The sequence below is a fragment of the Scyliorhinus canicula genome, chromosome 15 (assembly GCF_902713615.1).
Source record: "Scyliorhinus canicula chromosome 15, sScyCan1.1, whole genome shotgun sequence".
NCBI lineage: Eukaryota > Metazoa > Chordata > Chondrichthyes > Carcharhiniformes > Scyliorhinidae > Scyliorhinus > Scyliorhinus canicula.
In genome coordinates, this window is record NC_052160.1 from 32,325,539 (window position 1) to 32,352,280 (window position 26,742).

Consider the following 26,742-nt stretch of genomic DNA (forward strand, 5'->3'; position numbering starts at 1 on the left):
AACTCCACCCATCTCAGCTCATTTATTAATAATAATCGCTTATTGTCACAAGTAGGCTTCAATAAAGTTACTGTGAAAAGCCCCTCGTCGCCACATTCCGGCGCCAGTTCGGGGAGGCTAGTACGGGAATTGAAGCCGTGCTGCTGGTATGGTTCTGCATTACAAGCCAGCTATTTAGCCCACTGTGCTAAACCATGTGCTGAAACCCTCCTTCATGACTTCATTACCTCTAAACCTGACCATTCCAACACACTTCTGTCTCTCACATCATTTTATTCTCCATAAACCTGAGGTCATCCAAAACTCGACAGCTGTTGTTTTAATTCGCACCAGGCCTAGTCACCTATCACCCTTGTGAATGTTGACATACATTGGTTCCAGGTTAGGAAATTCCTTAATTTTAAAATTCTCATCTTTATTTTTAAATACCTCCATGGTGACATCCATTTCTATCTTTGTAGTCTCCTCCCAACTCTATAACCATTGGAGATATTGGTGCTCTTCTAATTCTGGCCTCTTACGCATACAAAATTTTAATCGCCCTACCGTTGATAGCTGAGTTTTCATTTACCTAGAACCTAAGCTCTAGAATACCCTCCAAACCTACCTTTGCTTCTTGAAGACACTCCATAACATCAACGTCTTCAGCAAACCTTTTGGCCATTTGACCTCCCACCTCGTAGAATCATAGAAGTTACAGTGCAGAAGGAGGTCATTCAGCCCATCGAGTCTGCACCAGCCCTTCAAAGCGCACCACACTTAAGCCCACACCTCCACCCTGTCTCTGTAACCCAATAACCCCACCTCACCTTTTTGACTCTCAGAGGCAATTTAGCATGGGCAATTCACCTAACCTGCACATCTTTGGACTGTGGGAGGAAACGAGAGCACCCGGAAGAAATGCACGCAGAAACGGAGAGAATGTGCAGAATCCGCACAGTGACCCAAGCTGGGAATCGAACCTGGGACCCTGGAGCTGTGAAGCAACATTGCTAACCATTGTGCTACCATGCTGCTCATGAGGGGCAATGTTATATTTGATTTAATAATGCTTGTATGTGTGAAGTGCCTTGGGACATATAATAGCATTAAAGGCGCTACATGAGTTACTGCTATAAAAAGTAGTGAAAATTTGGAATATTCTCCCTCACAAAACTGGTGAGGTTACATCAATTGAAAAGTACCTAACAGAAATCTATCAATCTTCATTCTGTAAATATACTAAGGAATATGGAGTCAATTCAAGTAGATGGAGTTGAGATACAATTAACATGCTTGGCTACCTCTGGATACAGTTACGTCTGCAGAGCACTGTTCCTGCAATCGGACCATGTCCCCAACCTGAAGCGATGAGCAGACTAAAGTTTTCCCTTTCATTTAAAAAAATAATAATTTTTATTCAAGTTTTTTAATAACAATAACAATAACAAATTTTCTCCCCGCAATTTAAAACAAACAAGGCGTGTTTCCACACCAAAACAAGAAAAGAACTCTCCCCCCAAAATAAATAATAACAAATAGCCATACAAGAAAGAAGAAAATAACATAACAAACCCATCACCGCAAAAACAAACGCCCCAACCATTCCCAAACCCCCCCCCCCCAGGTTGCTGCCGAGACCGACCACTCTCTCCCCCTTCGCCAGGAAATCGAGAAAGGGCTGCCACCTCTGAAATAACCCCTGTACCGACCCCCTCAGGGCTAATTTCATCCTCTCCAACTTGATGAACCCAGCCATATCGTTGACCCAGGTCTCCGAACTCGGGGACCGCATATCCCTCCACTGTAAAAGAATCCTGCGGCAGGCTACTAGAGACGCAAAGGCCAGAATGCCAACCTTTCTCGCCTCCTGCACTCCCGGCTCCGAAGCTACCCCGAAGATCGCGAGCCCCCAGCCCGGCCTGACCCTAGACCCAACCACTTCCAACAAACTCCCCGCCACCCCCTTCCAGAACCCCTCCAGGGCCGGACATGCCCAAAACATATGGGTGTGGTTTGCCGGGCCATCCGAACACCTCCCACACCTGTCTTCCCCTCCGAAGAACCGGCTCATCCTTGCCCCCGTCATGTGAGCCCTGTGCAGCACCTTCAGCTGAATTAGGCTGAGCCGTGTGCAAGAGGAGGAAGAATTCACCCTCTCCAGGGCGTCTGACCACGTCCCATCCTCAATCTCTTCCCCTAGCTCTTCCTCCCATTTCGCTTTGAGCTCATCTACTGAGGCCTCCTCCTCCTCCTGCATCAGTTGGTAGATAGCCGAGATCTTCCCTTCCCCGACCCCGAAAGCACCCTGTCCTGCACCCCCCCTTGGCGGCAGCTGCAGAAACTCCTCCACCTGCCTCTTAACAAAGTCCCTGACCTGCATATACCTAAAAGCATTCCCGGGGGGAGGTTCCACCTCCCCACCAGCTCCTCCAGAGTCGCGAACTTCCCATCCAGGAAGAGGTCCCCAAACTGTCTGATGCCTGCCCTGTACTAACTCCCAAAACCCCCACCCGTTCTCCCTGGCGCAAAACAGTGATTGCCCCGTATCAGGGCCCAAACTGAGGCCTTCACTTCCCCCCTATGCCGCCTCCACTGCCCACAGATTTTGAGGGACGCAACCACCACCGGACTCGTGGAGTACTTTGCCGGGGGGAGTGGAAGTGGGGTCGTCACCAAAGCCTCCAGACTCGTACCCGCACAGGACGCTACCTCCAATCTCTTCCATGTGTCACCCTCCCCTTCCGTCACCCACCTGCGAATCATCGCCACGTTCGGCGCCCAATAATAGCCACACAGGTTGGGCAGCGCCAGGCCCACGCCCACACAAACCCCAGAATCGACTTATTCACCCTTCTGAAAAAAGCCTTCGGGATCAATATGGCGAGACACTGGAAAAGGAACAAAAACCTCGGGAGCACCGTCATTTTAACCGACTGGACCCTGCCCGCCAACGAGAGCGGCAGCACATCCCACCTCCTGAACTCCTCCTCCATCTGCCCCACCAGCCGCGAAAAATTAAGCCTATGCATAGCCCCCCAGGTCCTAGCCACTTAGACCCCAAGATACCTAAAGCTCCTCTCAGCCCTCCTCAACGGGAGTTCCCCTATCTCCCTCTCCTGACCCCCCAGGTGCAGGACAAACAGCTCGCTTTTCCCCACATTGAGCTTATATCCCGAAAAGTCCCCAAACTCCTCAATTATCCTCAGCACCTCTGGCATCCCAAGTTTTCCTTTTCCTTTGAGACTGTTCTCAGTCACAGAGGCTGGGAAATTACTTGAATCTGCTTACAATCTACCAGAGATTTCTCACAAAAAAATTGGCCTCATAGGACATGACACCAGAGAGGGCTTAACAAAAAGATATGAGAACATCTGAGCTCAACAATGAAGCAGTAAACAGAGACATAATTTTTAAAATTTATTTCTATATTGGGTCCTCTTTAGACAATACTAACTTTAATACTGTACATGCAAATGTGATGTGAGAAAATACATTTTCACACAGTGAGTGGTTCGAGTCTGGAATGTGCTGCCAGGAAGAGCAGTGGGGGCAGGTTCAATGGAGGCATTCAAGGGATGATTATTTGAATAGAAACAGTGTGCAGGGCTACAGGGAAAAGCCAGGAGAATGGCACTAAGTAACAATGCTCGTTTGGAGTGGGTGCAGGCATGAAGGACTGAATAGCCTCCTTCTGCACTGGGACAATACTGTGCATTGCAGCTGATATTTGTAATAACATAGTGCACAATAGCTGCGTTTCACTGGAGTATCATGATGTTGGGTTATGCACATCACTTTAGATACAAAAAGCTTCCAAAAGAGAAAATTCTGAAAGTTGGCCAGCATTCGTTACTCCAAAACCTTCTTGAGCCAGTTTAGAGAGTAGCATTACTTAACCACCCTTTCAACCAGGACAAAGTATCTTTATCTTGGGGAAGATAAAAATAGTAGTTAACTAAAACTACCAATCCTTCAATAAGATAAAAGCAAATTACTGCAAATCCAGACGGTGAGTCATCCAGACTCGAAACGTTAGCTCCATTCTCTCTCCACAGATGCTGACTTTCCAGCATTTTTTGTACCAAACCTTCAAACATAAGTCTTTACCTACTTGAGCAAATGTACATGATGGAATGTGTAACTTTCTGATTTTCTGACAGCGTTCTTTTATTTTTTTTTCCGAAAAAGGATAAAAGTGCTGTTCTTCTGCAAAGTAATATTCATATACTGTAAAATGTTTCCCCATCTTCTGCAAGTCTTGCAAGGAAGCCTTGCTTCCTGGGAAAAGATTCCAATAATGTCAGTCACTCTCTTTCAAAATTTGCCACAGCGACAACTATTCAACATGTTGACCTTAGATGGGAGTAATGGCATACTATTCAATCCTTGGAATGTATAAGACCAAGACTGTCGCCACCTAATGTCTTATCCACTTCCAGCAGAGATCACTAAATAATCATCAACGGAGATGGCTGATAATCTGGAACCACTGATGCCAATTGTATGGTTCCCACTACTGTCCAGGAATCCAGTTTAGGATTTTCCTCTTCCATACCACTCGATTACGCAAAACGTTCATCAGCTGGTGACTTATGGACGCTAGGCTATTATTCAGGTAATGACCAATGGCTATGAAGACATAAAAATGGAAATGATCAGAGCTATAAAGCAAAGAAACACTGCATTTTGGTACATTAATATTTAAGAATAAATCTTTGTCATCTATACCTCATGCAAGTGCACACTGATGATTAAATTATTTCCTCTTCTCATTTGTCTCTTTTTAGGTCAACAATTAATTGCCAATGCAATAACTTAACGTAGGATGTGCCATGTGAAGAGCTTCTTGAACACATGATTCTTGAATGTTGTTGAATTCTGTAGTTCGGTTCAGTTATAGCTAGAGCAACACGTGGTTTGCAAAAGGATAGGGACATACTTTGGCTAATTCCCCATTCTCTTCGCTTTCCCTTCCTGTCACCTATCATGCCATCTTTAATTTTATTTGAGCGCATTTCTTCCCTCTCTCTGGCGATTATTCCAATCTCTCGTTAATCCTTTGCCTTGGTATTCTCCTGGCACGATTTAAGGTTTGAATTCCCCTCAATCAAGCCAATAGTTACTGCCTCATTGCATTCTCTGAAGCACTCATCCAAGTCCTGCCTCTTTAGGAGCAGAAAGCCGCACAGCCTCATGAACAATGACCAAACTTCAAAGGCACTTCACATGCAAGGCATGAGGAGCATTCTCGGTGTATTGAAAGTGCTATCTAAATACATCTTTCTTTAAAGTTTCAATTACTTTTATAGCATCTTCACCTTCTTCGAGCCAATTGCTTTGTTTCATCTTTTTGAACCTCCTTTAAATTCCTTGTAATTTACTTCCCCCTCAAGCCTCATCCCGAAATATCCTCTCTTCTTTCTTCCCTAATTAATAATCCAAACTCAAAACTGAAGCACTTGTTTAGATACTAAAATAAAAACATATTTCCAATATCTGCAGAGTGAAAGCTCAGCATCAGTGATAGCAATCTCAAATACAGTTCTCAGTGCTGTTTCCTGAAATCACTGCTCTGTTATCCTCGGAACCTTTCGCTCCATATAAACATACATACATCTAATATCTCTACTTCATTACTCCCAAGGCCATCTCCAAGCACTTCCTTACATTGTCGCCACTGAGTTCTACACTGAGTTCCACTCTTGGAAAGAAACCTCTCCTTCTAGTTTCTTGCTTTCAAAGTCTCAATTGCCGAGTCTTTGGTCTTCCATTTGACATGATACTTCTACAATCATTGATTTGCTCAACTATTTCCTCAACTCCATTTTTATACCCAGGAAAACATTTATTCTCTCCCATTGCGATCATTCCCTCAACCTCCATCTTTGTTTCAAGTTCAAACTCTCCAGCAACGTGTGGGCTGACAACATCAAAAGCTATTCTCTTCTGCTGTTCATTCTCTTCTGCCGGAAACACCCCCTGCTCCAGAATCAGCATTGAAAGCAAAGATAATGGACTGGCTTCTCTTTTCCCACTAGCAACCAAATCCTTGACCCCCTCCCCCCCCCCCCCCCCCCCCATCATCCCCTTCCCGATCACTTCTCCAACAAGCTTTGAGATGTTCATGGACTTTGTTACTAAGGTTGGGCGTGAACACTCATAGAATGACAACGTGTCATTTTGGGCGAGTTTGGTGGGGTGTTTTGCGCCAGCTGTAATGGCGAGATTGCGATCTGCAATCAGCCACAAATGGTGAGCCCCACACCAATCTCGGCATGCCTCTATGTCTGATATGCCCAATTCGCACCTCAGCTGATCACTGCTAACAAGGGTGAGCTGCTTTTAAACGCTCCCTCAGTACTCCCTCCCAGTCAAGGATGGCAGTGCGGAGACCTACTCTTCACTTTAGGGTTGCTGACCTGGCCAGGCTTCTCAACACAGTGGATGGGAGATGGGGCAAACTATTCCCCTGAGGGGGTCGGAGAACCAGCAACAGTGTGAGCAATGCTACCTGGGAGGCAGTTGCAGTTACTGTGAGTTCAGGCTGCATGACCGTCCAATGTAGGAAGAAGATGAACTACCTCCTATGAGCTGCAAGGGAAAGTTACTACCACTCACTTGGCATCAGATGCACCTGCCACCCTTCAATTTCCTAAACACCCACCTTCCTAATCCATGGGGTGACACCTCGCACCCTCACAACATCTTCAAGCTTGTTCTTCAGAATCCACCCACCAGCACAACCCTTTAATGTCTAGATGTGTAGCCCAAATAAGCCACCTGTTATAAACTCCTGACCCATCAAGTGTGCAGCTCACAATGTCCTTTCTTTGTGCACGCACAAGATGATAGTCCATAATAAGTGGGAAAGGGCCAAGAGGGCAGGGGGGTTGGTGCCAGAGATCTGAATCCTCACCCCCTATGATGAAAGGGTGCTGGAGATGTCCAAGGAGGGAGCAGTGACTGACAGCGAGGTCTGCCTGAACCAGCGAAGTAAGGAAGTGAGGATCTGGTGAGCACCGCACATCTGCGGATGCACATCAGGTAGAGGCAGAAACATCCAAGGGAGACAACAGTTGGAGGTCTGCTGGATCCTAAGCCAGATGTTGAGCCTCTGGACATGGTTCTCCCAGAGCTGATGCAAATGATAGGACATAACTGTGATATTCATGATGGGGTGTTAGCGACATTTCAGCATCTGCAAGGTTGATTGAAGGAGTCCCAAAGCTTTCAGGTGCAGGAGATGGTGCCAATATTGCCTGGCACCCAGGACAACACTTCTAGGGTGGCAGCCACAGTGGAAAGCCTGAAGCATGACATCCGTGCCTAAAGTGGTGGTGTCTAAGGCATTGCTCAGTCTGTGACGATCATGGCTGAGGGCCTCAATACCATGTCCCAGTCACTGAGGGTCATGTCCCAGATACAGGCGGACATTGCCGAGACAGCCCACAGCGTGGCCTAGTCACTGAGGACCATCACTGAGGGCATCGACAACATGGTGCAGACAATGTGAAGCCTCCAGGACTGGCAGTGCCAGATGGCTCAGAGCTTCTGGAGTTCACTCCAGCCGCCCCTCCATCACATGGAGTCACCCAAGCCACCCACAAGGAAAGCAGTGGAGCCCAACCCAGGGACTTCCACCAAGAAGACCACGGCAGTTTTCAGTTCTTATGAATCACCCCTCCTGGCACGAGTGCATCTCAAGGCCAGCGGGCAGAACAGGGCGGCTCCAGGCCCTCCAGAGGACAACCGTCAAAGGCATCAAAGACCACAAGTCGCAGAAAGCAGCAGGCTGCCTCTCTGATGTGCATCTTGGTCACACACCTAGGTGAAGTAGCCGACCATGGAAGATCAAGGAGATTGAGGAGCACAGAGTGGGCTCTCTTGAGGTTACTATCCGTAGGCTAGGTGGAATGGAAACCTGTCACATTAAATGTTCACCATTAAAACATTTCACACCACATTCATGTGAGATCTCTGTCACTATAATCTTCATCGTGGGCCTGCCCACACCCCCACCCGCAAGGTGGTCCAAGATGAAAATCACCCAATGCAGACACTGTCATGAGGAGCAGAAAGACAGGAGTCAGACTTAATCAGATCCTTAGGACCACCAGAGCTTTCCTCACAGCGGATGGTCATCAATCTCCTGCCTTGTACAGGGACCCAGTGACAGTCACCCGAGGATGATGTGACACAGACCCTTGGAGGAGCAAATAGGGTGGTCAGGGAGGGGGCGGTGTGTTGGGGGATGGGAGGGGATGCTTAGCTGACAGACAGCCATGTCTCAGGAGAATCTGGAGGCGTTGAGGAACTCCCTTCCCTCCTGGTATGTCAGAGCGTTACCGCGGCCGAGGACACAACAGACCACCACAAAGCGGGAGACCCTTGGACAACACGGTGGCGTGGTGGGTGGTTAGCACTGCTGCCTCACACCGTCGAAGTCCCAGGTTCGATCCCGGCTCTGGGTCACTGTCCGTGTGGAGTTTGCACATTCTCCCCATGCTTACGTGGGTTTCGCTCCCACAACCCAAAGATGTGCAGGGTAGGTGGATATGCTATGCTAAATAGCCCTGTGACTGGAAAAAAAATCAATTGGGTACTCTAAATTTATTTTTTTTAAAGCGGGAAAGCAGGAGACCCTCGCAAGGGGGTTACAGTAAAGCCCCACTAGAGCAGACCAGGCAGCGGAACCACATTTTCAGCAGCTCGACGCACCGCTTGATGACAACACAGGTGATAAAGTGGGCCTCATTGTATTGGGTCTCAGCCTCAGGCCTCCACACCAGTGTCATCAGCCATGACATCAACGGGTAACCTTTGTCCCCCACAAGCCAACCCGCCATCCTGGGGTGGTCCTCAAACACACAAGGGATTTTCGCATGCCCCAGGATGTAGCTGTTGTGCTGCACTCTCCCAGAATAGCAGGCAGACATGCATGATCCTCAGGCAATGGTCCCACACGATCTGAACTTCCAGGGATGGAACCCCTTCCTGTTAATATAGAGCACTCCCTGATACCCCTGAATTCGCAGAGCGACATGTGGGCCATCAATGGCCCCCTGGACCTGGGCCATCTCGCCGATGGTGGCGAATCCTGCAGCCCAGGCATTTTGGTGGAGCTGGCCCAGATTGAAGGTGATATAATCGGATGCCTCGGCATACAGACCATCCGTCACCTCCTGTATACACCTATGGATTTAAGATTGTGAGGTTCCCGCTCACGGCCTGGAATAGCAAAGTGGATTAGAAATTTAATGCTGCAGTGACCTTCACGGCTACTGGGAGTGGGTGTCCTCCTCTACCGGGTGCTATATCCAGGAGGTCTTGGCACAGGTGCTGCGCTGTTGAGAGACTGTCTTCTGCAGCACATCCTGTCCTTCAGCTGATGGAAGGACCAACAACCCGTCTACCCTGGCACGTTGCTGGCCTGTCCTTCAGGCCCCCTCAGCCTAATGGTTGGTCAGGTCTTGAGGGTGTGCAGCAGCCCCCTGCACATGTGGTGCCACCTGCATTGGCCTTGCTGTCTTCTTCGGCATCTGGCCACCTCGGCTGTAGCAAGTACAAAGAGGGCAGCCTCTGCTGAATCGACCTCAGCAAACATTTTTGTATCTGGAAGGAATTGGAGATGATCAGCAATGCGTTAGGACTTCCATCCCGGGACGCTCATATCTCCCAAGCCTCCCCCACCATCCCGAGACCCTCATATCTCCCAAGCCTCCCCCACCATCCCGGGACCCTCATATCTCCCAAGCCTCCCCCACCCTTACCATGACTGCCCCACCTGCTGTCAGAGGGTCATCCAATGAGCCTGTTGTGCTGGCAAACCTCACTCTGCACACTCACTCCTGGCCAGTTCAGGAATCCCTAGACCCCAGACCTCTAACAAAAACATTAGGGATGTCATGCTCAGCTGTCCTCCACTCATTCAGACACTTAACCTTTGACCACGAGAAGGTGCTTAGTGTTAATGCCCTGCTCTTTAGTGTTTGACTGCTGGCAGCTGCCTCTATGGTGCTGGTGTTCCTAGAGTGCGGGCACACTGTTCAGACATCAAAGGTTGCAGGACATCCTGACCACTAACCCACCTCTCAGAGAGAGCACCTGTTCCTTCAAGGAGGCACTTGAGAGTTCAGGAGTGTGAAGTGCTCTCACAACTAACAAGGCTAATCCCTCCTATGAAATAGCCTTCACCTGTGAAGCTAGAGGCCACTCACTGTCAAAGGGGATGAAATTGACTTTGATGAGAGATGCTGCAGCAGGGCTCTATGTCCTGAGAGGTTGGTTGGACATACAGGCTGCAGCTGTGGTTTCCCCTATTATGGTTCTCCACAATACTTGGCGGCTTGAAGGCCTCAGAGATGCAAAGGGACCCCCCCCCCCCCAGCCCAGGGGCAAGCACCAACCTGGATAACCCCAACCCCCATGAAGGTCTTCCCCCTCCCAGTACTGAGGCAACAGCTCTAGTACCCTTGAGCTGTATGCCAATGGAATGGGTTACTCACCTCACTTTCTTTTGGTAGCCATTGCGCCAGGTTCCCATCTTTGTAGAGGAGCACTAAACGACACCCGTGTTTACTTTTCGCTGGGGTGCTGGGTGACTCCCGGGAGGCCGCTGCTTTTGGCTTCAATCTCGCTCATGAGTTTGAAATGAATACAATTTAGGCTTAATGAGGTTCATGCCATCTTTGGCGAGATCCCAGGAGCGGGCTGTGTGAATTGCAAAATGGTTCACACGTGGTGTGAATCTAGATTTGGGCCTCTTCCGCAATGTGAAAATCACGTCTATTGAGACCATCCATCCAGTAGCCTCTGCTGCCTCCTTTTCTTTCCCTTGTACATCAAACTAAACTTACCCCAAAGCAACCCCGTATTCTAGCCTTGACCTTACATTTTTGTCTAGTTTCCCTATTCCTTCTCCTGACTACTCCAGAAGTCCGTTCTCCTCGTCCTTTACCCCATTTCCAATTAACTGCTGACCTTCAAACTTGCACATTCCAGGCCGCCCATGTAAGCAGATATTATAAATAGTTCTTGCCTCAGGTACTGCTGCTTTTCAAAACCTCAGACATCACCTTCATCTCAAAAAATCCACCATCAATCCCCATGTGTCCATAGGAACTATCACCCCATCTTCATAACGTCTTTCATGGTCCTTCATTCTTAAACATGCTGTCACCACCTATATTTGATCACCAGTGTCACAACCTTGTGCTTATGTCATTGCAATTAGCCGTCTCATACAGCAGGATGCAAATCTATCAAGTCATAAATTACAGGCGCTAGAAGCCTTGGTAATTATCCCACCTTATTGTCCTCGATCTCTTTGCAACCTTCAACGTGATCACACTGTTCTCTTACAACGTATTTCCTCTGTTGTCCACATTCGAAGGACTGAAATCAGCCTTCCCCAAATCTTGAATCGGGTCTTCAGTGAGAATTTGAATATATATTTTTTTTCATCAATATTTTTAGCGCAGCCGTGCAAGATTGTATTAACTCTGCTTTGTTGAATTGAACACCTGTCTACCAAGGATTTTTACCGGGAGACATGTTCTCGAACTGCTTCAGGATTATCTCGGGCTCTACCTTTTCCTTCTCTGTCTAGAAAGCAACTGAAATGTTTCAATGGTATCAGGCCCTGCGAGATTTAATAGCTTTTACCTTTTCCAACTCGTCAGCGTGCAGCACAACAGTAAACACACCAATCCTGGAGCTCCCAGCAATCCACAATATTTTCATCAGACTTGTGGGTAGATTCGGCAAAGTCCTTGTGCCATAGTGCAAACTCCCCAAATCAGCAAAAAGGGCTTCAACAAAGGAAGTTTATTCCCGAGCTCAACAGCTATATACAACCCTTCTGCTCTGCCCACACTCCCAGAGATAACTCCCACGCACCTGCCATGTGACCTCCTTTGCAGCCGCGTTCTCACATGACCACTCTGTCTGCAGTCTCCACCTTCTTGTCATCCCTCATTATGTCCTCTCTTACCTAAATCATTTCATCCATAAGAGCTGATGGGAGAAGCCAGGGGTTGAAGCAGTCAGGTGTTGGGTTTTCAGGATTAGTTTTTGGTCGGAAGGTGAGCGGAGGTTTCTGAAGAAATATAGCCAGGAATTCTGCATTATTCTGCTAGAACGTCAGGTCTCTTTCTTTCAAGCAGTCTCAAAAGATTTAGCTTTCTCAAAGGGGACCATTCAAGACATAGAACATAGAACGATACAGCGCAGTACAGGCCCTTCGGCCCTCGATGTTGCACCGACATGGAAAAAAAAACTAAAGGCCATCTAACCTACACTATGACCTTATCATCCATATGCTTATCCAATAAACTTTTAAATGCCCTCAATGTTGGCGAGTTCACTACTGTTGCAGGTAGGGCATTCCACGGCCTCACCACTCTTTGCGTAAAAAACCCACCTCTGACCTCTGTCCTATATCTATTGCCCCTCAATTTAAGGCTATGTCCCCTCGTGCTAGCCACCTCCATCCGCGGGAGAAGGCTCTCGCTGTCCACCCTATCTAACCCTCTGATCATTTTGTATGCCTCTATTAAGTCACCTCTTAACCTTCTTCTCTCTAACGAAAACAACCTCAAGTCCATCAGCCTTTCCTCATAAGATTTTCCCTCCATACCAGGCAACATCCTGGTAAATCTCCTCTGCACCCGTTCCAAAGCTTCCACGTCCTTCCTATAATGAGGCGACCAGAACTGTACGCAATACTCCAAATGCAGCCGGACTAGAGTTTTGTACAACTGCAACATGACCTCATGGCTCCGGAACTCAATCCCTCTACCAATAAAGGCCAACACACCATCTCTATACAGCAATTATTCCTGAGTGCCAACTGTATTTTAAAGTGGATTGAGATCGAAGATGGTTTTGTTGTTTGTGAGTGGAAATAAAGCCATCAGTTAAGGGTTACTGTGCGACTCTATTAGCATTGTTTGAAGGGTAATTGTAAGCTATTTTCTTGTGTGATGTTAAAGATACTTTAATACTGTGTTAGTATTGTTTTAATATGCTATATCCCTATTTTGCATGAAATCACTGCTGGAGGGAGATCTCTTTTCCTCAGTCTTTCAAAATTAAAATATTGGGGTTTCTGTCCATACCCTAGCCACGAGTCTGGTCTGGGATGCCAACACGGATCACAAAGACTAGATCCTCCAGCCCTACTCCAATACCTTTCACGTAGTTTCAAGATGTCACTCACCCAAAACCAGGTAAGCAACAGATCATGTGGGACTCGACACTGCAACCGGCGTTTCGAGAATTGGTAGGACACAGCATTGCATTGACAACCCATTAACTTTCAAACATAGGAGGCCCTGGCTGCCTGTTCAAATTATGACACTTTTTGAAGAGCGGGATGTTCTCCCAGTATCCTGGCTAACATGGTTCTCTCAAGCATCATCACTAAAACAGATGACCTGATCAAGTGCTTGTGGGGTCTCGTGTGCTAATTGATATGCAGGTAGCTGCCAAATAATGGCTGTGCATAAAGCACTTTAGGGAAATCCTCAGGACAGGGCAGGCATTATGTAATTATGCTGTCTAATAACTGCATATTTATCTTTTAAAGTTTAACGGATTAACTTTTCCATATACTCTCCCCCTCCCCAAAGCAAAACAATTGTAATCATCTGACTATTTCCTTCATTAGAGCAGATGCCCCCCCCCCCCCTCCCCCAACATCGCTACCCCCCTCCCCCACCCCCGAGAGCTGTTCCTGTCCATCCTTGTTCCTACCCTTCCTTGTTCCTACCTGGTGTTCCTACGACCTTCTGGTTGGAAGCTGACTTGTCAACTGTTCTAGTTACTAATCCACCTCAAAACAATAGCATATTCAAAACAATAACTTTAGTACATGCATCTATTAAAATATTGATCATATTACAAAGTTTCAAAATAAGGTTTATTACAAGCTGGCATTTTATATTATCAATTACATGATACAAAGCTCCCATCATTACATTATACCCATGCACAATTATTTCAATAAATTAATCCAAAATATAAATTCCCATTGAAAGCAACCCAAGTGTGTACAGCAAAATATGCATCACATTTATTTTTATGTAACAAAATATATATAACAGGGTTGAATATCAGAATAAATTAAAACAGCTTTCAATAAGAAACCTTTCCCACCTATAATTTGTAGTACATAGAATCTTTACTATTATATACATACAAAATCCCATTGTGACATGTCTCCACGGATTATTTTTAAACTGGGTTCTTCTTCATGCTTTATAAAAAGCAGCAACTTCTGCAAACCTGGTTCGATACACTAGTCCATAGTTCTTACAACATATGGGTCTTACTTTTTAATTATCAAAGTAGATCAACTATAATAACTACTGAAACAAATAAAACCAACATAAAAACCACAGTAAAACTCAACATTTCATGTTTTTTTTTAAATGTTCTATTCATTCTGTGAATTGAAATAACTGTGTAATGTGAAGCACTATGATGTTACTTAGAAGCTGGTGTTTGAAACAACATTTTGAAGATTGGTTGATGATGGAAAGGTGAGGTTTACATGACATTATGAACTATGCTACAGGAATATATAAATTGGTGAAAAGGATTGTGTGCATACATGAGAATGGAATTAATTAGGACTTGATTGACTTCATGTTATAGACAGAACATTTTTAAGGAAACCAATTATTTTAGATGATTTCATTATTCCTCCCCAGTGGATAGAAAAGGGCACAAGACGAAGCAAAAATTGTCAGGACTTCAATAGATAGCAAACCTAAAAGAGAGACAGTAATTGAAGAAATGCACTGTGCATTTTATTTAATTATATGACATTTTGAAGAACATAGGGAATTTTCCATAGCTAAATGGAAGGCACACACACACACACAAGGAATACGAACCCTGGAATGGTGTAGAGCTAAACAATTTTCCTACACAGCATTCACTCAGTGACAATTGCATCATGGGATCAAACAGGTTTTTATTTTTTTTTAAAGCGGAAAGGGATCATGTATCAGTGGTTAAAAAATTTTCCCAGACACACAATTGTCTGGAGAACTATTACAAAGAAATTAAGACTTTTCAGCAGCAGTCTTGGATTCCAGCCCTTCAAGAAGTTAATTGTAAAAATGTAATCTGTATATTTTGGTGACAAACCTTTAAAGAATAATTGGAAAGATATGTAAGTATGCACATTTAGTTACTCAGACAATAGGATTTGATTTTCCCCAATGTACCCAATTCTCTGTTAATTAACAATCTTGTTTGTCTTTAGAACACAATTATGAGCAATGTTTTAGTTAAGCATTAATTAACATTGGTGAAGTTGATTGCGGTTCCCTAATTAGAATTTGAATAAACATGAGTCAGTTGTTGTGAAGTTCCTATTTATGTTGCCAATCTACTGTGGTCAAATATTGGTATCTCTTGAAAATTCCTCACATTTGCAGTTGTGCCTAAGAAAGTTCTGAATTATTTTTTTTAAAACTTGCTGTTACTTTTATCATGCAGATTTCATATGCTGTTCCCATTATAAATAAAATCTAGCACTTGCAACTGGACTCCTTTCTCCCCACCAAAATCAGCAATTATCTCCCACCTCTGCTGCAGGTTACCTACTTCTATTGACATCATCAACTCCCAGGTAACTCTGTCAAGTGATTGTGTAAAAACACTTGAGGAAAAACTACAATTCTGGAACTTTGAATTAAAGGTCTGTTGACCTGAAACCCTATTCGGTTTCTCTCACCATATATGCTGCCTTACCTGCTGAGTATTTCCAGTATTGTCTGGGACAACACGCCAAAACACAGGCTGTCAGAGGTACTTAAGCCTAGCTCAATTAATCCTCATCAGCAATATAAATACTTTTCAGGGACAATGTAGCATGAAGGTCAATTGTGGCAGTTTAATTCAACTGACTCAGTATACATCAACAATATAACCTAGCTTTAGAGTCATCCAGACCCAAAACATTAGCTCCCTTCTCTCTCCACAGATGCTGTCAGACCTGCTGGGATTGACAAGAATTTTCTGTTTTTGTTTCAGATTCCAGCATTTGCAGTAATTTGCTTTTATGTGGAACATTCCTGATTGGTATGTAACTAAACCTTACTACAGATGAAAGTGGAGCCATTAGAAAAACAAATCCACGCAAATAGATTTCAGTTGCATAAGGTGCTTTCGAGCCTCAATTGATGGGCTAAATTGGAGAATCCACCAGCAAGCTTGACAATGAATCCAATATCATCGCTGCTAGTACTTAAGTGAACATGGTAAAACAGCTTGATTAGTTAGGATAATAAACTACTAGCTATAACTTGAATGCAATTATCCTTTAAATGCAATTATCCTTTAAACTACCCATTAGAAATTTACAGAACACAGCTATTCTGGTTACTAAACAAAAGAACATTTTTAGATTGGCCACCATGTTGAGCTAATGAGGCAAAAAGGAAGACACACCCCTTTTTAAAACAAAACTAGTTGCCATAAAAAGGTAGATTTAAAAAGTGCTCGGGCGGGTGGAGAACGGATTATCAGGAAGTCAGTAAGGGGTGGGGCAGGGGCTAGTGTGGCCGGTACTATAGTTACCCTGTAGCTAGAAGTGGTTTTAAATTCTACCTTTTCCTGGATAACTACTCCTGTAAGATAGTCAGAACCATCCAAAATATCCAATTTAAATTGGAGCATTAGATGGCTCCCACTAACTGCCCATTGGAAGTTTGAACGTCCTGGAAAATTCCTATGCAGTCCTTACATGGGGACATCTGCGAGGTTCCCAGGTGCACCTTTTGGAGTTGCACCAGGGTATGACCATCTGGAGATCGGAAGTTATGGGCCTAAAATTAGGATCAAGTTGGATATTGATCAAAATAATTATAGACCAATTACGTGCACCAATTACTAATGCTCATTCATTGTTATAAAAATCTGTGCACATCCTTCAGCAAAGAAAGTCTTAGTCAACACAGTATAAGTAAATGACTGCAATTTTAGCCCATGTTCAAAATATATTTTATGATTCCTATTTCTTTTACCACTGCTATTAAAGCACAATAGCTGAAAAAAACTCAAGAATACATTCCTCTGAAATTGAGATATATATACTTATATAAAAATAGTCTGTTAACTCAGATTAAGTAATTCTAGCTGAAGTGGTTCAATTCAACAAACAACGTATAAGTCTTCTTTTACATCAGAGCAAAGCTGGTATCCACATGTAAATTTCTGTGTCCAGACCCATGGGCTTATATGTTTTTTACCTGGTGGTAACAAAAAAACAACACTTCCAGCTACAAGAATATGCCAAATGCTGTGTGTGTAATAATAGTTCTCCTTTGTTTCCAGGAATCCATAAACGGCAATAGCAATTAATGCTGCGCTTATTCCTGGCACTATGAAAAACACCCAACGTTTCCAAGTTGGAGGATAGCAGCGTCGGCGTTTCACGCCACGAGACACCTGAAAAAACAAAAAAAAAATGACTTTACCTGTTTCACTGCCCAATTTTAAAGTGATCTTGCCTCGCATTGTAAAATTTAGATCAGCACTGCCCAATCCTGCCAGAGGGGAACTGTTACCCTCCAACTTTCCTCAAGGATTCCAAGGCTAAGTTTCTCACTTACATCCATTCAAAACCACAATGTAAAGATGCAAAAAAAAAAAAATGAAACGACTTTTAAACAATGAAAACACAATGAGCCTTTCTTATAAGGAAATATTTCAAGGTGCTTTAGAGAACAGAACAAACAGTTGTTGACCCACATGAGGAAAGATTAAAAGTTTGTCCAAAAGCAGAGTAGGTTTTTATGCAGTGTTTTAAGAGATACTACGGAATTATAGTTATATAATTATACTTATATACTGTTATAGGTCAGCAAGAAAAAGAGTGATGGGAAGTACAAAACAGGATGCAAATAGCTTACTTTTATAGCTGATATTGTTACTCCCTCAAGAGTCAAAATTTGAATGCATCTAACACACAACTGACTTGACCAGACTGAGTATCTGTGTCACCTGTCGAATCCAAGGATACAAAGAAGTGATCCAAAATGGACTTGCATTCATCAAGGTGATGACAGCAGAGATATCACAAAGGATAGCAAGACAATGGAGAGGCTGTATCAAAGGAGAGAGAGTTTGCGTGTGAAGAGGGCAATGATTTAAGAGGAGAGATTCAAGGGGCTTTGAGATGGAGATTGTAATCATTGAGGGTGTGGAGTCAGACACACATTACAGAGTCTGAGAGAGGAAGGACATCTTGGAAAGAAACTTGTAGAGGGAGACACAAGAGAAGTAGAGGGAGACACAAGAGAAGTAAACAGTGAAGCCTTTAAAAGGAGGACAAGGTGCCAAGGAAATGGGAGGAAGTGTCAACATTGAGCAGGTCAGACCTAGGGTCACACCATCACCATACATATTGGTCAGGGCTGGTAGTGGAAAGTACAGACCTGCAGAGAGTTTTTAGCAAAGGGAAAGGTGTTGTAACCCATGAGCCAAGTTTTACAGTTAAGCTATTGATAATGAGAATCTAGAGCAAGGTAATGGGGAAGGGGTTGGTAGGGATAGACTAGTTTGAAAGTTAGAAAACAGTTTGGAAGGAAATGGCAGTAGGACAGGTGATTATTCACCCACAGAGTCCAGGTGCAGTAGTTTATACTCGTGTTGTGTGTGTGATAGCATGAGTTCTCAGGTTTAAAAAAAAATGACTTTGATCAAGATACAAATTAAAACAAATCTTTATAGCATTTAAATATGCACTTTTGTACTCACCCATGCGATTATCATGATGCATAGGGCAACAAGGCAGGGACCCACTAAGTTCCAAAGACCACGGCGGTCTAGTTGCATTGACATGGCAATTAACAAGGTGCCAAGGATAAAAAATACCTTCAATAATTCAAAGAAGAAAAAGTATATTGTAAATGCATCATTTTCTACAATAAAATAGCAAAGGCAAATTAATATTAATACGCTAATGCAAAATGTTAATCTGATCCCAAGCCAGTTGAGCACGAAACTAGAAACCAACACTTTTCTTGATAGTAGGTTTATTCACAAAATGTAGCATTACAATGTCTGTTTCCTACCTACCCAATGTCCACACAAACTCTCTTTATAAACACTAATAGTACCCTTCCCTGGTGTATCTTAACAATATTAACATACCATGAACACCAATCTATACCATCGATCTAGTTTAGTAAAGAACTCCAGTATCAGGATTTATTTTCTTTATCCCGGCTCCCCCTACAGTTTTAAGTCTGTTGCAGCTGGTCTCTCACAATAAGTGGCATTAATTACTTTAGTAAGAGGACAAAATATATTTTGTTTCTGGGAGTTGGTTCACAGCACCTGATACCTACCTGTTAGATAGAGCGACCCAGTCATGTGAAAACAGTATCACTTTGGGATTTGGACTAAATATATTCACCCCTTTTGCTTCTTATATTATTCTTATTATTTAAGCTCCATGAAAGCAGACTGAGCATGTACTTGGTGAGATGTGGCAAGATACAAGTCAGCAAGTAAGGTGAAGATACTGGGCAGTAGCTACAATCAGACTAATTAATTTCAATCCATTCAAATTATCATTGCACAATTATACAAAAAGATATGTTTCTCACACCACCCCAAAATTAGTGATTTGCTTTACTTGACTTAAACATAGCTTCTAGCTATCGTTTCAACCCAAGGAAAGCTCTCACAACTTAATGAACAAATCCGGCAACCATCACATCTTCCCGATTTCCCAACACTTGTGTCTAATTATTCTACTTGTTCATGATCGAAAAGGGAAGTGCTGCCAGGGCCCTCAACGAGCAGCTCCAACAAACTGCTATTAGTTTATTAGTTACCAATACAAGCTTAACAAACTGCTCTTTAGTTAAAATCTATGGGAAAACTATCCGACTTATTAGCATCTTAAACTCTTATGTGCTCAGAGATTCTTTTAAAATGTCAAAAGCACTTTGCTTTAAAACATCTTTAACAATATCTCTTAACAGTAACTCGACATTGAAGAAATTTCTATGGAAAAAGAGTAAAACGAAAATCCTGAAACAAACCCGATGAAAAGCAATTGTTAATACTTACATATTTAAGGAGAGATTTTAATCTCGCCATACACAGAATTGTAACCCACACAGATACAACTGAACCAAGGAAATCGCAGTATTGAAGTGTATCATATTCCATAATGCACATGACAGCTATTCCTGGTTGATCACATGCATGATAAAACTGAAAGGAATAATTTTTTATATGGTCATTCAATTGATTAAAAATTTGTTGGCATAAAAACATACTTTAAATGGCAGTTTCTTCACACTACTTTTTATTATGCAATATAGAACATAGGTACAATAGCCTTGTTTTTTGTAGTGGTTAGCACTACTGCCGCATGGCACCGAGGACCCGGGTCACTGTGCATGTGGAATTTGCACATTCTCCCACGTGTCTCCCCGTGTCTCACCCCCAAAACCTAAAGATGTGTAGAGTAGATGGATTGGCCAAGCTAAATTTCCCCTTAATTGGGAAATTTAAAAAAATACAATAGCTTTGTTGACATGGTTCTACGCTGCAAGTCCAGAATCAGGAGTTAAATTTCTACCATGACAAGTGGAGAAACCTGGTAGTTTCTAGGCTAGTAACAGAAGGTGACAATGGGAGCTGGTTGACCGATTCCAAACTGGTTCATTAATGAATGAAACCCAACCATTTCTACCTGGTCGGACTCTTACTGCCTAACATATGAAAATGCCAGGCAAGATCCATTAGTCCATCTAGCCCATGTCATCTAGTTGCAATGCCCAATGCATCACAATGCAGACAGTCCCCATGCTACAGAGTTCCCAACTCTAGTTTGGTGTATTCCTGGTCTTTCTCCCCATTCTCCAGTTGTTTAAACCTCTCAGAATTTGTAACTTGTCCAGCTGTCAGAAGTTCACCAATCTGAAATGTTCACAAATACTGTCTGACCCGAGTATTTCTAGCATTTTCTGTTTATGCAAAAGACGTCCAGCATCTTATTAGTGTCACAAGTAGGCTTACATTAACATTGCAATCAAGTTACTGTGAAAATCCCCTTGTCACCACAGTACGGGACCTGTTCGGGTAAACTGAGGGAGAAATCAGAATGTCTTTGCACATTCTCCCCGTGTTTGCGTGGGTTTCGCCCCCACAACCCAAAAATGTGCAGTGTAGGTGAAGTAGCCACATTAAATTGCCCCTTAATTGGAAAAAATTAATTGGGTACACTAAAAAAAAAAAAAAATGTTTTAATTCAGAATGTCCAATTCACCTAACAGCATGTCTTTCGGGAGTTGTGGGAAGACCGGGAGGAAACCCGCAGACACAGGAAGAACGTACAGACTCCGCACAGAGTGACCCAAGCTGGGAATCATCCACAGTATTTTGTCTTTGTATTTACATCCTCCTGCACAGGCACAGAAAGCTTCCTCAAAAGGCACCTTAAAAGTCTATTTAATATACCAATATTACTTCAAAATCTCTAACCTTTTCATTAACTTTACATTGGTTTTATAGTATAGACATGCTTTTTGGATTCAGAGCAGCCTCATTAGCAGAAGACAAAAAGAGCTTACAATAGCCCATGAACTTAGTGAAGAAATGGGAAGTTCATGCCACCTCATACTTGATCCATTTATCATTTGATATGAGGAAAAAAGTAGGATTTAAAATTACATTTTCAGAATTGAAAACTGAGATTTAAATCAGAACATCCAATTACTTAATGCCACTACTTAACTGAACTTATCACGGAAATATTATGACTACATGAGGTCAGAGGCTGGGTGTCCCTACACCACACACACTGCAGAAGTTTGAAAAGACAGGTTACCATGTTCTCAAGGACCATAAATGCTGGCCTTGCTAGTGATGCACACATTCCTGGAGCAATTTGAAAAAAAATTGGGGAAACATATATTGATGGTTACTATTTTCACAAAGGGCAAATATCAGACAAAAGCTGATTAGGCAATGTTGAGTTGCTCTAGGAATGATTTACTATAATCTTATCACAGTAAAGACAATCTTAGTCATATTGAACACATTCATCAAATGGGGTTGAAGATGTTATTAACAGTGAGGTACTCTATTACTCATCAGCTTACCGTTGAGAAAAACATGGTGAAGCAATACACGGAAGCCTCGACAAGGTAATACCGATGTACAGCAATCACAATCGGTGGGATGAACATGAGATTACTCAAGGTTAACAAGAGTGCTGCCAGCAATTGGTGGCCGTATGACTGGGCATTGGTATCATCTGTACAGCTCCATCCATTCCAGCCTAACAAATTTACAGAAGAGAAAAAACAAATTTCCACTTTAAGCATGGGAAATACACAAACAAAATATCTATCAATAGTAGACACACACATACAATGATGTGTATATAATATGGACAGAGCAACAGATAACAAACCTGCTTTACAGGATGATTGGCATAGGGATGTCATTCTGGTGCCTGTGCTGAAACAACTTTAATCACCTTCACAATCCATGCAGTGACAATGAATTTAACCAAAAGGCAACGCTAGAATTTGAATTCAAACCTCTTGTTAAGAATTCCATACCAACACTTCAGCTAAATATAGCACTGCCCTCCCCCACCTCAGCCCCTCCATCCAAGTTTCACTTTCCCAAATTGCTGAAGCATAATCAAAGCTGGGTTATAGTACTTTTTCGAACAGAATGAGAAACACATTTAATTAGAAATATTGCATTGGTAAAAATGGTGACTTCTCCATTTACATTCTGCATCGATATGAACAAAGGCTGTACCTCTTCAGAAAACTAAAAGCAAAGAGTCAACTAGGATGAGGGAGGGAACTTACTGGTACGGACTACATTTTAATGGAATGAAGCATTTTGGCCAGATCTTGGACAAAAGCTTCTTGATCAATGTCTCTTTAAAATAAGGTAGTTTTTCAAAACTGGCAACCTCAGGGCCAAGACCATGCCACATTCAGATCTTGGAACAGGCAGTTCGGGCCAAGCTGGGTCGGGCGTGGTTACGGGTCGCTCAGAATGCAGGAATAAGACAATGCCCAAGCAGCAAAGCAGATAACTAATCTGGTGCCATACCATGCCAATGCACATAGTTGAATTATCCAGGGTTAGTTTTTTTATTTTAGTCAATTGAAATTGATACATGGTACATTCCAAAAATATTGTTTGTGGACAATTCTGTGTTTTTGGACAGTCAGATTTGAAACACTGTACTGCACAAATCTGCAACTTTAGATGACAAGTTATAAGACAATTATAAACTAATATTCTAAAGCATGTGAAAAAAATGGAATAAAAGTTGGATTGTGTAATAAGTTTAAAATAAGCATTTAGTTATGGAGCATTCAATATCAGTTCTAAAGGCCATAAGAAAGAGCAAATTCCACTTCCAGAGAACATGACTATGGAACTACTGCTCCATATTTATTACAGCTTTTAACTGCAAGGTCAGCGACACTCCCTCCTCCTGTACAGTCACACCTACCTGCTTTGCAAACACATGCAGCGTAAAGATATCCATGAGTTTGAAGAAGTCTGCACTCTCCATATATACCACAATCCCCAATACAGGGGTTCAAAACAGTTGATACAGTTACCCGAGCAGAAACTTTTCCACAGGTTTGATTGCTAAAAGACAGGAAACTCGGATTAATATTTTTATTTACTACTGATAAGGGGGGGGAGAGAAAGAATAATTTTTGTACTTTCCAGAAGCAGTAATTAATGATAACATTTTAGAAAGAGGTGCCATGGAGAATAGCAGAATTCATATTGCAGGACTGAACAGGATTAAAATGCTAAACTTGGCGCGGCGGGTTAGCATTGTGGCCTCACGGTGCCGAGGTCCCAGTTTCGATCCCGGCTCTGGGTCACTGCCATGTGGAGTTTGCACATTCTCCCCGTGTTTGCGTGGGCTTCGCCCCCACAAACCAAAAATGTGCAAGCTAGGTGGATAGGCCATGCTAAATTGCCCTTTAATTGGAAAAAATGAATTGGGTACTCTAAATTATTAAAACTAAAATGCTAAACTTAATACTGGACCAGTGGCATGCAAAAGAAAAAGGACAGAGCACCAAGTCCCAGAATCATCAGTTTTCTCTGATCTCATAGATCATAGAATTTACAGTGCAGAAGGACTCCATTTGGCCCATTGAGTCTGCACCGGCCCTTACAAAGAGCACCCTACTCAAGCCCATGATTAAACCGTTGACAGAACCTTGCGTTGAATGGACACACGTGATGTGTGATTGAGAAAAATCCACAACCAACAGGTGTGAAGGAGGCCATTCAGCCTTGAAAACCTGCTTCACCATTCAATCAGAACATGGTTCATCTAGTGGCCTCAACTCCACTTTCCTGTCTGCTCCCCATAAAACCTGGCTCTATTTGTTGCTCAAACATCTCACTCAACCTTGGATATATTCAATGATTCTAATCCTCCTCTGCTCTCTTGGGAAGAAAATCCAGATTAATATCCCTCAGAATAAAAATTATCCTTTTAGTTTTAAATGGGAGCCCCTAATTTTTAAACTATTCCTTAGTTCTAGACTCCCTGACAAGGAGAAGCATCCTCTCAGCATTCACCCTGTCAAGCTCCCTAAGAATCTTATGTTTCAATAAGATCAGCACTCATTCTTCTACACTTCAACGGGTACAGGTCCTACCTGCTCAACTTTCCTCATACCTTTCCTCATACAATAACGCTTTCATCCCAAAAAGCAGTCGAACAAGCCTTCTCTGAACTGCTTCAAATGCAATTATATCCTTTCTTAAATAAGGAGACCAAAAACGTATATAGTACTCCAGAGACAGTCTCATTAAGGCCTGGACAGCTGTAGCGACACTTACTTTAATGCATGATTTGCTTGCAATAAGTGTCAACATTCATAGAATCATAGAATTTACAGTGCAGAAGGAAGCCATTTGGCACCGGCCCTTGGAAAGAGCACCCTACATAAGCCCACACCTCCACCGTATCCCCATAACCCAGTACATAACCCCAATTACCTTCCTTGGACACTAAGGGCAATTTAGCATGGTCAATCCACCTAAACTGCACGGGCGAGATTCTCCGCAAATGCGGAGAATCGTAAAGGCTGCCGTGGGACAGGCCGTGACCCACGGCAGCTTTTACACCCACTTCCGGGGCCGATTCTCCCCCCCCGGGCGGGGCTAGGAGCGCGGCCCCGTGCGTCACGGCCTTGACGACGGTCGCCAAGGCCGCACGTCAAGCGTCACGCCGGCTGACGCGGCCGATGACGTCAACCGCTCATGCGCAGGTTGGACAACGCCAACCCGCGCATGCACAGTTGCCGTCTTTTCCCTCAGCCACCCCGCAAGACGTGGCGGCTTGATCTTGTGGGGCGGCGGAGGGAAAAGAGTGCACCGATCGTGGGCCTATGCCCCCCTTGGCATGGCCGTGGTACTGCCGTGCCAATCGGGCCCCCAGATGCCCCAAACGGGCATCTGGCGCCCGTTTCACGATGGCAGCGAGCAGGTGTGTTTGCTGCCGTGTTGAAACGGGTGTGAAGGCCCGACTGCTCGGCCTCGGAGAATCGCCGCTCGCCGTAAAAAACGGCGTGTGGCGATTCGTGGCGTGGGGAGGGGGGGTAAAAGAATAGCGGGAGGGCGTGAAAAATGTCGGGAGGCCCTCCAGCTATTCTCCCATCCGGCTTGGGGGGCAGAGAATCACACCACACATCTTTGGACTGTGGGAGGAAACCCACGCAGACATGGGGGAGAACGTGCAGACTCCGCAGACAGTGACCCAAGCTGAGAATTGAACCTGGGACCCTGGAGCTGTGAAGCAACTGTGCTACCGTGCCACCCATTTGTCTTCCTAATTACTCACTATACCTGAATACAAATCTCAAGCACTAATTCAAACAGGCCCTCTGTGCCATGTCATTCTGCTCTGTAGTCTCTTCATTTAAATAATATTCTGCTTTTCTAAACTTCCTACCAAAGTGGACAAGTTCACATTTTCCCCACATCATACTCCATCTGCAAAATTTTTGTCCACTCACTTAACCTATCAAATCCCTTTGCAGACTGTATGTCTCCGTGACAATTTATTTTGCTATCGACCTATCTTGATGTAACCAAATCATTCTGCTTCTCAGCATTTACTGGAAGATAACTGTCCATTGCATATTTCAAGTACTTTATACTTATTCAAATTAAACTCAATTTGTCATTCCTCTACCTCAGCTCAATGCTAGCCTGTATCAGAAGGTGCACTTAAGCCCCACATACAAGCGCATAGTCTAGGCTGACACTTCAATGTAATACTGCAGATTGCTGCAGTTAGATGTACTATCTTTTGGATGAATCTTTTAAATAGAGGCCCCTTCTGACCTCTGAAGTGGGCATTAAAGATCTTATGAGACAGAGTCGCTACAAAAGGAAGTTATTCAGCCCATTGAGTCCATGCCAGCCCTCTGCAAAGCAACCCTCATTCCCTCCTTTTCTCGAGCAAGTTTATTTCCCTCAAGTGCCCATCCAATTTATTTTTGCAATTATTATTTGTCCCCGCTTCCACCACTCTCAAAGGCAGCAAGTTCACCCTGGTCAACGTTCAATTATCACTCTACCACCAAAAGCAGATTATCTGGTTAAATATATTTGTAGCACTGTAGTGGTATCAAAATAGCAAGCACATTTCTCTACATCACAACAGTAACTGCACTTCAAAAGTTCTTGTAAAGCACTTTGGGACAT

At 43.7% G+C, this 26,742-nt stretch overlaps 1 protein-coding gene across 2 annotated transcripts in view; it reads right to left on the reverse strand.

Moving 5' to 3' along the window:
* Window positions 1-3,492: 3,492 nt before the first annotated feature.
* pgap6 (post-glycosylphosphatidylinositol attachment to proteins 6) overlaps window positions 3,493-26,742 on the reverse strand; it is a 45,388-nt gene continuing 22,138 nt past the window's right edge. The window contains exons 9-15 of one of the 2 annotated variants that reach the window (XM_038820411.1): window positions 23,507-23,649; window positions 22,122-22,300; window positions 20,080-20,226; window positions 18,757-18,873; window positions 17,247-17,445; window positions 13,754-13,816; window positions 3,493-4,611 (exon numbers count right to left, since the gene is read on the reverse strand). In XM_038820411.1, the coding sequence (XP_038676339.1) occupies window positions 4,496-4,611; window positions 13,754-13,816; window positions 17,247-17,445; window positions 18,757-18,873; window positions 20,080-20,226; window positions 22,122-22,300; window positions 23,507-23,649 (964 nt within the window). In that variant the 3' untranslated portion in view covers window positions 3,493-4,495. The remainder of the gene's footprint in view (window positions 4,612-13,753; window positions 13,817-17,246; window positions 17,446-18,756; window positions 18,874-20,079; window positions 20,227-22,121; window positions 22,301-23,506; window positions 23,650-26,742) is intronic. The other variant, XM_038820412.1, reaches the window with a different exon arrangement.